This window comes from Odocoileus virginianus, chromosome 4 (genome assembly GCF_023699985.2).
Source record: "Odocoileus virginianus isolate 20LAN1187 ecotype Illinois chromosome 4, Ovbor_1.2, whole genome shotgun sequence".
NCBI lineage: Eukaryota > Metazoa > Chordata > Mammalia > Artiodactyla > Cervidae > Odocoileus > Odocoileus virginianus.
The window spans coordinates 78,175,994-78,188,587 of NC_069677.1; the positions used below are offsets into that span (position 1 = coordinate 78,175,994).

At 46.1% G+C, this 12,594-nt stretch overlaps 1 protein-coding gene across 1 annotated transcript in view; it reads right to left on the reverse strand.

Moving 5' to 3' along the window:
• The window catches only part of DSCAM (DS cell adhesion molecule), an 808,668-nt gene that overhangs the window by 139,119 nt on the left and 656,955 nt on the right, over positions 1-12,594 (reverse strand). The window contains exon 15 of the mRNA XM_070466795.1: positions 3,663-3,830. Within this exon, the coding sequence (XP_070322896.1) occupies positions 3,663-3,830 (168 nt within the window). The remainder of the gene's footprint in view (positions 1-3,662; positions 3,831-12,594) is intronic.

Below are 12,594 nucleotides of genomic sequence, written 5' to 3' on the forward strand. Positions count from 1 at the left end.
GTCTCCTGGATTGGCAGGCAGATTCTTTACCACTAGCGCCACCTTGGAAGCCCTTGGGTACTGCATCGCCATAAAAAATGAGCAGGTCTATGGCTTCTAGAAGCTTCCATCTGGGGATTCTCACTGCTTAAGTGATGACCTTATTTCTTCAGGGAAAGATGGCCGTAGGGCTGGAAAAGATTCCCTCGAGATGGCTGCAGCTCCTGAAAGAGGTGCCTGTGGGGATCCTCCTGGAGGTGGCAGGGAGAAACCCCATCACCCCAAGCAGAGCTGGAGAGGGAGACTTTGGTCAGGAGAGCTGCCCTCCTTTCTACATGAGTCACACGTAAGAAAATGGCTGTCTGATTTCAGTCATACAAACCTATGCAGCAAGACAAGGCAAGTTCTGGTTTGTAGCTTTTCTTTGCTCATGCCTGACCTTCCAGCGCATTCTCCCTTAGCTAGTCTGAAGAGTGAATGATGAGTTGTGGGGCTGCCTGGTGAAACCCCAACTGTCAGTCCAGGAGCCAAAGCAGAGGGGGGCGGGATGCTCTGTGTTGATCTGTCTGCAGAGATGCCTGGGAATGGGCTGCACACAGGTGACCGGTGACCAGGAGTGGCTGTTTACCTGACCTCCTGGGCAGGAGAGAGAAGTGCTGCCATGGCAACGGCCAGCTACAGGGAGATCACAGAGGAAACGGTAGAGAAAAAGCCACAGTGCTTGCATCGGTCATGGTGATGGGGAAGATGGTGCAAAATGCACCATTGGAAACCATCCCTGCCTTGAGAAGGCTGTGGAGGTGGGCAGAGTCAGAAAAGTGGCTCAAAGGAAGGAGAAGGCTCAGCCCTGACCCAAAGCTTTTGTTCTGGGGGCAGCTTATTCTCCCTAAATCCTCAGCATGATGAAATTTCAGGAAGTGAGTGTGTTGTTTACATCAATATTTAAATAAGATTCTATTTTTGCAGGAGCTTATTAACACTCATTTCCTACTTATTTCAGAAGCGTGCAAAGTACTTTCAGAAATTAGGGTTTTTTCCAATTACCCAACATGTTTGTGGTGAGGAGTAGAAAGACATCATTAAGTGAATCTTGCAGATGAGAAATCACACAGAGAGAATTTCCAAGCGTTAGAAGTGGCTTGCCCTCAGACTGAAGCACAAAGCTATCCTATCTCCCACCCTTGAAAATGATTTTTCAAGAACTGATGTATCCAGAGTTGAAAAATGGATATGTAGGTGCAGTTCAGGAAAAACAATAAATGTGAACCTACTTCCTTGAGGACAATGTTGACTATGCATAACAAAGGAGTTAGATTTTGGCATTTGCTTTCATCCAGCAATCCTACTTCTTTGGAATTTAACATAAAACATATTGTTGGAAGTGGCAAAAGATATATCACAGGATATATCAAATGATGCTCATCACAGTAGAGTTTATGATAATGAAAACTTGAAGAGAAATGCAAATCAAAACTACAATGAGATGTCACTTCATACCAGTCAGAATGGTCTCAAAATGTCTACAAATAATAAATGTTGGAGAGGGTGTGGAGTAAAGAGAACCCTCCTACACTGTGGGTGGGAATGTAAGTTGATGCAGACACTATGGAAAGCAGTAGGGCTGTCTCTTACAAAACTAGACAATAGAGTTGCCATGTGATCCAGAATCCTCACTCCTGGAAATATGGAAAAGATTAAAACTCTAATTTGAAAAGATACATGCACCCCAATGTCCATAGCAGCACTGTTTACAATAGCCAAGACATGGAAGCAACCTAAATGTCCATCAACAGAGGAATGGATAAAGAAGATGTGGTACATGTACAAATGGAATATTACTCAGCCATGAAAAAGAACAAACTAATGCCCATTTATAGCAACATGGATGGACCTAGAGATTATGATACCAAGTGAAGTAAGTCAGACAAAAATAGGTATTGCTTATATGTGGAATCTAAAAATGATACAGATAAATTTATTTACCAAACAGAAACAGGCTCACAGACATAGGAAAAAACAATTACAAAAAGGGAGAGAGAAGGAGAGGTAAATTATGAGTTGGGGTTAACAGATACATACTACTATCTGTAAAATAGCCAAGCAATAAAGATCTACTGTATAGCATAGGAAACTATTCTCAATATCTTGTCATAAATTATAATGGAAATAATATATATGTATATATGGGTATATATGCCTATATATAGCTGAATCAACTTGCTGTTCACTTGAAATTGGCACAACATTGTAAACCAACTATACTTCAATAAAGAAAATAACTGACATACCTAATATGGGATTTATTAAAGAAATGGTGGAAGGCAGGATTACAAACTTTAGGAAGTCTTTAAGAGATATAGATAAGTGATGTCTATTCAAAGTGCAATTAGTGAGGGTAACAGAGAAGTGAGCCTTCACCAGTGGCTTACTGCTAGTAATGCAGGAGACACTGTTTTGATCCCTGGGTTGGGAAGATCCCCTAGAGAAGGAAATGGCAACCCAGTCCAGTATTCTTGCCTGGAAAACCCCATAGACAGAGGAGGCTGGCAGGCTATAGTCCATGGGGTCTCAAAGAGTCGCAGAGTACTTAGCGACTAAACAACAACAACAACTAAAGAGAGAAGAAAGGAACAGAGTCAAGAACAACTGCAGTTGAAAGATTCAGTGACCTCTTGAGGAAGCTTTACCATTTGGAGATGATCCCCTTAATCTTGGAGACAGAGAACGAAGGTCTGAGACCAAGTTTCCACCTTCCCTGCAGCAGTTGGGGGTAGCTGATCAGTTTTGAGTGCAGGCAGGAAAAGAAAATCTAGGTTTGGGGCTGGATACTCTTTTGCCACCGCCTCTCCAAAGATGAGCCAGTCTGTGGTTCTATCCCTTTCCTTCTGCAGAGAAGCCCTAGGGCAGCTCGCTTGCTCCTCTTCTGTAGGAGGCAGGTGGCAGGTGGAGTCCACTCCCCAATTGCTTAGTTCTCTGCAAACAGGTTATTGCCACCCCAGGTGACCACGAGCAAACTTCTGTATTGAAGGCTGTGTGTCTGTGTGTGTCCATGTCTGTGTGGGTGAGCGTGCATGCATGCATGTGTGATGAATAATTTAGTGTGTGATATCCATGTATCCATCAGTAACTCTAGGTGGTAGGATTGTGTGCACTGTTTTGTCTTCAAAATGCCCATCTCAATCTTCGACATTTTCAACATAACATGAAATACTTTGTCATAGGAAAAAATAGCAATACCATTGATGATGGAAATATTGTTGTTTCCAGTCAATAAAATTATCTGTACCACCTTCCCCCTAGTCCCCAAACAGAGAATATTCTAGCTGTTTTCTAGTTAAGTGATCCTTCTTCCCCTGACTGCACTGGGACTTGGGCAAGACAGGCTCCTGGCTCTCCTGTCAACCAGAATTCCACGCATCCAGACAAAAGGGCTGTAAGAACAGCGTGGTTCTTTAAATCTCACCAGATCATTAGCCTTATATGTCTTTCTTTTAAGTCCTGGGTGTGAGAACCTTGACCTGAGTCCTGTTTGAAGAACAGTGCCTTCAAAGTAGGCAGAGAGTGCTGTCTGTGTTTTTGATGGGCGTGGAGCTACAGAGAGTGTTCATCACGGCTGTGACTTTGCATTAACCATCTGAGCCCCGCCAGCCCGCTCCCAGAGGCCCCCTGCCCATCAGACGTACCTGCCTCGTCCGCGGTGATGGACAGCTCGTTGCTAGGCTCACTCTTGCCAATCCGGTTCTTGGCGTACATGCGGATGCTGTAGGTGGAGGAAGGGTGGATGTCAATGATGGTGGCCGAGTTCAGCTGAGGGGAAACGTCTTTGGTTCTCTGAGCAGAATCCCAGGAGTCTTTTGGGTTTTGTTTTTCAAAAAAGAAGAAATAGAGACATGAGTTTTTTCCCTCTGCCTTTGAAAGTTCACAAGTAGGAATTTTTAAAAAAAGAAAGAAGGAAAGAAAAAAAGTTACAACTCAAACTGAATTCTCAATGCAACGCTGCCAGTATTCTGGCGGGCTAGCCATCATAGGGAATGCAAAACTAAACATTCAACACCCACATTGTGGGGTACAAGGCTGTGGGCAGCTGGTTTCAGGGAGTTTTGTCTGAGGCAACACAACAGACTCCCTGGGAGAAATCAGAGAGGGAAACAGAAGCAGGGGAAGCTTATGCCAATAAAGTGAAAGACAGCTACTTCCAAGCACTCATGGTACAAGATGATTAAAAAAAAAAAAAAATATATATATATATATGGTTTGAGCAGCCCTCCACCAAAAAGAAAAAAATACCTAGTTCTTAAAGGTATTTGAAAACCAGCAAAGCCTTTAGCTGTGTCAGACTCCTTGTTCTCCAAAAGGAGGGTGGTAAAAATGAAATACATAAAAACTAATCTGTCTCCCCCATGGGTCATTAAGTATACTTCTAAGTTCTAAGTTTTGAAATAATTTTTGTCTCCAATCCTTTACTCTAGGAATTAGTTTCAACCACAGATAATTTTAAAGACAGGGCATGCCTTCTACAAAGAGTTGTCATTGAATCCATGATGGTGTGTACCTGCTGGCTCTTGGGCTTCAACCAACGAATGAGCACATCAATGAATGGTTCTTATTTCAGAAAGAGTTTGAATAGGTGCTGACTGGGATTGCAAGGGGTCAAGAGATGATAGTGGTTGTGGAAATACCAAGATCCCCCTGAGATGGTGGCAGTGAAAATGCATGCATGCTCTCACGCCCCCCTGCCCATCCCAGGATCCTCTTGCACTAGCTCTGCCGAGCTCATCAGACTTATAAGAATTTCACCTAGAATCTGAGTTTCCTGCTGGTTTCTAAGCCCCATGAGGGCATGGACCATGCTGGCCATGTTTAATGCTGTAGGCCCAGTGCTCACACATAGCCTGGCAGATAATAAATGCGTATTTCCTAGATGAATAAATACATGGCAAATAGACCTCTGCATCCTGGGAATGACCCCACGCCCTTTTCCACATCAGTGATGGACATGGAGGTTCCAAGGGCTGCTCTGACCAAAGATCACTGCAAGTGCAAGAGATTTCCTGGACTTGTAGGAGGAATATGTGGCTTCAAGTCTTCCTCTGAGGGCTCTTACAGGGAATGGAATGCATAGAAACTAGCTACTGGTATTTCCTGAAAGCTACAGTACCTTCTGAGTCCGAATGACTGAAGGGAGAAGGGCATGACAGAAAAAGAGAAGACATACTATTGATATGTATAAAATAGATAACTAATGAGAACCTACTATATAGCACAGGGAACTCTACTCAATGCTCTATGGTGACCTAAATGGAAAGAAAATCCAATGACAAACCTAGACAGTGTGTTAAAAAGCAATCACTTTGCCAACAAAGGTCCACACAGTCAAGGCTTGTGTGAGAGCTGGACTGTAAGGAAGGCAGAACATTGAAGAGTTGATACTTTTGAACTGTGGTGCTGGAGAAGACTCTTGAGAGTCCCTTGGACTGCAAGGAGATCAAACCAGTCAATCTTAAAGGAAATCAACCCTCAGTACTCTTTGGAAGAACTGATGCTGAAGCTGAAGCTGCAATACTCTGGCCACCTGATGAGAAGAGCTGGTTCATTGGAAAAGACCCTGAAGATGGGAAAGATTGAAGGCAGAAGAAGAGGGTGACTGAGGATAAGATGGTTGGATGGCACTACCGAGTCAATGGACATGAACTTGAGTAAACTCTGGGAGAATGTGAGGAATAGAGAAGCCTGGTGTGCTGCAGTCCATGGGGTTGTGAAGAGTCAGACATGGCTTGGCGACTGAACAACAATATGTACACATATAGCTGATTCACTTTGCTGTATAGCAGAAGCTAACACAATATGGTAAAGCAACTATACTCCAATAAAAATTAATTTAAAAAGAGAAGATGCTGCAAAATAACAAATGATAGAAGAACGGAAGTATGGGATTCAATAGAGGACAAGTGATGGGAAGGAAGATCATGCCAACAGAATGATGTGTGAGTATTTTTACCCCACAAAAAGAAAGTCAGGCCTTCTGGAGAAGATAATTAGGGTGACAAGGAGCAACTCCAGGCACTGCATCATGCAGAGGCAGTTGCTAACCAGCCCCAGGAGAAAGCTGACACCTGTAGGGTTTGATGGTTCTTCCCAGGCTGTTATGGAGCCTTCTGGAACTGACATGGCCATGGAAACGTGCCATACTCCCTGAGGTGTGTCTAGGAGATGGCTGAGAGCTTGCAGGGATGTAGTGACTGCCCGTTTCCTTCTTTTGCCAAGGAAGTCATGTGAATAACCCCTGGGGAGTCACCAAGATGGGGGTCTCAGACAGGAAGTGCATGGTCCTTGGAGAAGGGGTGGTATTTTTAGCTTCTTTCTTGCAATGATTAGACTTCGAAAGAAAAAGGTGATGTCAGTGATCACAACTCTTAGACTATGGTTCAAAACACTACAGGGTGGGCTTTTCAGCTAAAGATCAAGAGGATGAGAAAGAGAAAGACGTGTGTTACCCTAAAGGATTTTAAAGTAACTGAATGAAGAAGAGGAAAGTCTAGTGAAATTCCCAAAAACACTCTAGCAAGTGATATGACTCACAAACAGGGTGTGGCTACCCAGGAGAGGAGCTGAGAAAGGGGCCAAAAATGCCACTTCTGATCTCAGATGCCGAAGTGCACATGGACTGGTCATGGGTTATAAACAAAGTGTGCTTGAGAATACCACACTGAGCATTAAAAACAGACCCCAGGGAAATTCTGACACTTGAGGATGGAACTGCAAATTGAAATACAAATAAAACTAGCAAGAACACATGATAGACAAAATAAAGATACTTCTTAGGAGGAATATGTCACGAGCAGAAAGGCACGCCTAGAGATGGAGTTGGAGGATGCAAGTATGGATGGCAGATTTGGGGTAAGGACATGAGCAGGAAGAGCAGGGTGAAGAATGAAATGCTTGTGAGGACTGATTACAGGTGTTGCCCAATGGAGGAAGGGGAGGGTGGTTTCTAGACTCCCAAGTACATGTAGCATTGAGGAGATTGTGTAAGTCATACAAAGATGGTTCGTAAGGTGTTTGTTTACTGAGATGTGGGCTTGGCTAAAGGGACCTGTAGGAAATGCTGAGATTCCCAGCACAAGTAAGAGTGGGGAGTTGCTGCCTCTGGGGTCCAATGGGGTCAAAGGGGAGGAACCGTATTTCTGGGGTGTAGACAGGACTGAAACTTCAGAATAGGGCCCCTGATGGAAGCTGTACACAGAGAACAGTCCCTGTGGGAACTTTCTGCACTGTTCTCTGGGTCTGCCATTGCACAGGAGAAGGAGAAGGGGGTGGCAGAGGATGAGATAGTTATATAGCATCACCAACCCAATGGACATGAGTCTGAGCAAACTCTGGGAGATGGTGAAGGACAGGGAAGCCTGCCATGCTGCAGTCCTTGGGGTCACAAAGAGTCAGACACAACTTAGCAACAACAACCCAACAACCCTGAAGTCAGAGGGAAGTGGAGTCTGCGTGGTGTGGACCACGGGGCTCAGCCTCGGAGAGAAGAGCAGACACTTGGTTTGGGTAGAAGTCAAGGTGGTGGGTGAAGAAAAGCCAGAAGCAAGGTGAACTCAGGTTTGGGAGCAGCGTCTGCTCACTGGGTGCCCTGCTAGGCATTTTACAAGGGTGACTTCTGCAGTCCCCATATTTGTGGGCACATTGGAAACAACTCAAAGCTTTCTGACAACTGCACTTTCACATCCATGCAGTCAGAATCTCTGGGGGTGGTACTTTTAAAAAAATTTGTGCTTTAAAAAATGCCTCTCTCTCTCTCTGGGAGGTTGCAGCATGTGAGAGCCACAAGGGCACCTCTGAGATTCATGGTGCTATTCCTACCAGGGAGAAAAACAAGACTCAGAGAGGGTAGGCAACCTGGTCTGGTTAACAGAGCTAATAAGTGGTGAAACTGGGTAATGAACCATCTGACATTAAAACTGGCATCCATGTAGAACCTCATGTGGTTAGAACCACATGAGGCTCCATCCATGACTTAGCATCAGGCATTTAATTGTTTAAACAGTTAGTAATTGCTTCTTGGCATGAAAGCTATAACAAACCTAGACAGTGTGTTGAAAAGCAAAGATATCACCTTGCCAACAAAGGTCTGTGTAGTCAAGGCTATGGTCTTTCCAGTGGTCATGTACAGTTGTGAAAACTGGATGGTAAAGAAGGCAGAGGGCCACGGAATTGATGCCTTCAAACTGTGGTGCTGGAGGAGACTCTTGAGAGTCCCTTGAACTGCAAGGAAATCCAACCAGTCAATCTTAAAGGAAATCAACCTTGGATACTCATTGGAAGGACTGATGCTGAAGCTGAAGCTCCAATATTTTGGTTACACGATGTGAACAGCCAACTCATTGGAAAAGACCCTGATGCTGGAAAAAATTGAGGGCAGAAGTAGAAGAGGGCATCAGAGTATGAAATGGCTAGATGGCATCACTGAGGCAATGAACATGAACTTGGGCAAACTCCAGGAGATGGTGAGGGAAGGAGGCCTGGCGTGCGGCAGCCCATGGGATCAGGAAGAGCTGGACACCAGTGAGTGACTGACCAACAGCTCTCTGGGTCATTTTGCTGCACAGCTAGCATCTGGACAGATTGCATTTTCGATTGGATTCTGACAACATCCTCATGAAGTGGGGATTTTTATTTTCATTGTGAAGGTCAAGAAGCTCAGACCCTGTTGTTGAGGTGTTGAGAAGTGAGGCTGGGATTTGACCCCACTGTGTTATCCCCAAGTTCTGGGCCAGCTTCCTGCAGCATGGGACCTTCAGAAGGTCTCTGTTGGATATCTGATGAGACTTGATTTCAATTTTCTAGGAATCTGATGGAAGTCTCACGTGCTTAGAGGAAGACTTCTGATGAGCTTCTGACTTGGCTTCCTGATGAGGAGGAGCAGTGCAGAGAGCTTGGCTAGGTGCAGGGGGGGAGGGGGGTGGAACTTTGCTAAGAGTTGTTGTAAGTCCTCTGGTTTGTAGGAGCAAAAGGTGAGAGAGCTGTGCAGGGACAGATTTGTCCCTTGGTTTAGAAAAAATAGCGAGAAGCATCTGTTGAGAAAGGAGGTAGGATTCTATGACATGATCCAGAGAGATCAGGGGTAAAGAGGACGCAGACATTCAGAGTCGAGTCTCTGCCTCTAAAAGTCCAATTACCACCCGAGTGAAGACTAGGGGGAGCCCCCAGGAGCAGTGTGGTTGAACTGGATGCTTGTTGATGAGTCCAGCTTGAAGGGGATATGACCTGAGTCAGGAGGACAGCAGATCATCAAGGACAAATGTTAGGCAGTGAACTTCATTTGGAGAAGAGCTGTGAGAGTGAGGGTGATCCAAAGTCTGAGAGGCAAAATTATGCAAAAGGTAGAAAATGAAGACGTGGCTCGGAGGACGAGACCTATGGTGTTGGGTGAGAGAAGGGAGGATCAGTGCCTGGTGAAGCCACTTCTGCTCTGTCTTCTCCTTGGACGAGGACCCTTGTGTGAAAGGAGGGGGACTAAGGCACTAACCCGGGAAGTGACTTGTGAGGCCTCGGGGAGAAGGCGCCCAAGAGGGGATGTGGGAACATGGCAGGCTGCCCTACAAGAAGCAAGTAGACACAGTAGGCTGCAGGCTGATGGGCTGGCCTTGCACATGGGGCAAGATGCTGGAAGGGGATGGAAGGGGGATCTTGGTGTCCACCTGGAGGAGAAGCAGTGGCCACTAGGAACCCAGTATGTGGCAGCCATGGAAACCAGCAGGATGCAGGCTACATGAAGAAAGTCAAAGGTTCCAAACGAGGGAGGTGATGGCTCCTTTGTGCCTGGGCCCAGTCAGATGACCCCAGGGATGCTGCCAAGGGGCCTGAGCGGAGCTGAAGGGCCAGGTGATGGTCCGAGGAGGGACACGCAAAGGAACTTGGGATATTTTATTTTTCTTGGCAAATGGAAAAACTAAGGCGTGTCATCTGTTTTCAAACCACGCAAGGGAGGTCATTTGATCAAAGAGTTTAGGGGTGGGAATTCAATCCACAGCAACGTCATAAAAATGTCAGAAGCTCTCATTAATAAACTTAATGGATGCCATTAACAATAACAAAAACATGTGTTTATGGAACTAAATGAGTTGATCCTGAAATTATATATGGGAAGCTAAGAAAACACTGGAAGGGAAAAGTTGCAAGGGTAGGCTAGCCTTACCAAATATTAAGACATAAAGCCTCTATGATTAAAGCAGTCTGGTATTGCTGCATTAGTATATAGGTAAACCAATGGAATAGAAAAGTCCAGAAATAGACTCAATTACATATGGAAGGGGGGCAGCAGAAGATGAGGTGGTTGGATGGCATCAACGACTCAATGGACTTGAGTTTGAACAAACTCTGAGAAGATACTGAAGGACAGGGTAGACTGGCATGCTGCAGTCCATCAGTCACAAAGAGGTGGACACAACTGTGTGACTGAACAACAACATATGAAAATTTAGTATGTGATAAAGGCAGCATCTGAAATCACTGGACCAAGGTGGATTTTTAATAAATGTTGTTCGGGCAACAGAAGACCCATTTTTGGAAAAGATAAAATCAGATCCATTTCTCCCGGTGTACACAAGAGTAGACTCCAAATGGACTGGAGATCTCAATTTAGAAAAGGGAGGGAAAGAAACACAAAACAATAGGAAAAAACAGGCTCATTTATTTTATAACCAGAGTGCAGAGAATGATTTTTCTAACATCAGTCAAAACCGAGATGCAATAAAAGAAAATATTGATAAATTAAAAAAGACACACAGACACACAGTTAAATATGAGTTCACACATCTGCCAGGCAAGGAAAGGAGAGAGACTGCAGGAGCACATAAAAGGGAGGCATGGGCTTAAGTGTGGACTTAGGATGCATCCCTGTGGAGGTCAAATGAGGCGTGGGGTCTAAGCAGCAGGTGGGAGTAACCATAGTAACTGTGTGGTCCAGGGATGGGAGGGCAGCCTTTGAGGGACCCTTGTCACAGGTAATGCTGTGGTTGCCCATTTCACAGAGGAGGACGGTGGCGGGGGTGGTTACAGCTGGTTAGAGATATGGCCAGACACACGCTGAACCCAAACTCGCTTGAGGAATCACTGGATCATCATGAGCACCTGGAAATGACCGATCCCCTGAAGACAGGGAGGCAGGTAGCTGCTCCCCGGACTGGCTTTGTGGGCACCAGCTCCCAGACCTGCAGTCCTTCTATTAGTGCCGACCTGCGAGGCTGGTGGGGGGGGGGGTCTGTCCCTCTCTCTGTAGACTCTGCAGAGCATCCCTACTGTGTGTGTCTGTGCTGCTGCCGAGTTTTCATTCTTGCTCCCAGTTTCCAAGTTGTTCTCTGCAAGAACATGCCCGCCTCACCTAAGAAACTTCAAGACCCAGATCTCAGAACTTCTCCATCTTTGGTTCCATCCTGACCTTATTTCTTTAGAACGAAGGCAGGGCCTCCTCTCTGCCCTTGGCCCTGGGCAAGTCTATTGGTCCTGATTTCTGAAAGATCCCTGCTGGGGTCAGCTGCCTTCAGCTTGCTCACTGGCCGCCCTCTACCTCCATCTCCTGCATGGGATCTGTTATGTTTCCAGGGGACAGTGTGACCACGGCCACCATGCTCCTCTCGGGAGGCTTCCTCAGGGTCCATGGAAGCAGCACCTCACTTCCAGGTCTCTGGCTGTGGCTCAGGGAACCAAGCTGGTCACCATACCTCTTCTGACATCTTTTCTTATGCGTCTCTAACCCAGGACTTCTAGCCATCCTCAAGCACTATTGCTATGACCTCTATCCTTGGTTGGATGCAAGCTGTTTTCATCCTCAGTTAATTCCTTTCCTTAACCCCACCCTTAGCCTTTTTCTGGACTCACTTCCTCATCCAGTCTTGCACTTTCCCCTACCCTGCCCCTTGCCTGCTCCTACAGAAACATTTCTGCCCACCTGATCTGCCTTTCCAAATGCCACCAGCTTAATTTTTTGCTCACGAGATAAATGTGTCATGACAGTGTGCTGTGAAATGATGCATGGCACCCAGAAAGTGAGAAACGATGCCACTTTCCTGGACTGTGAGACTATCAAACCCTCGTGAGCTCTAATTCCTTATGTCTTTCATGCCCGCGGCCTGATGGGTCCTAATGTTCAAAGTGGCCCTGTCATTGTCACTTTAAGATGATCAACCAGCATGCCTGATGTGGTCCTGACAGCTGGGTCTGTTTTATTTCTGGGCTCCTGGTGAGCCGGCCACTTGCCCAGTGGAAGCACAGGAGTGCTTGGCTGCATCTGTACCACCAGCCTGTCCCGCACATCTCAGGAGGTCCCTGCAGGGTCAGTGCTGTCTCAGCAACATGTGGCCCTCTGCACAAACCACCACGGCTCAGCTCAGCCCACGGACACTGAATGTAGCCAGTGATCAGGGATGTGGACACGAGGGAAGCAGAGGGAAGATGGGAAGGTGGGAAAAATAATGCCGGTGGCCGGGTTGGGTTGGCAGCAGCCTGTGAACCCTTTGGTGGTTACAGGGCCAAAGTGACCCATGGGGAGGGAGCAGGATTGAGGTCCTGCTTGTTCAAGGAGAAAAGGGGCAGGGCTGACCCAACAAAGAGACC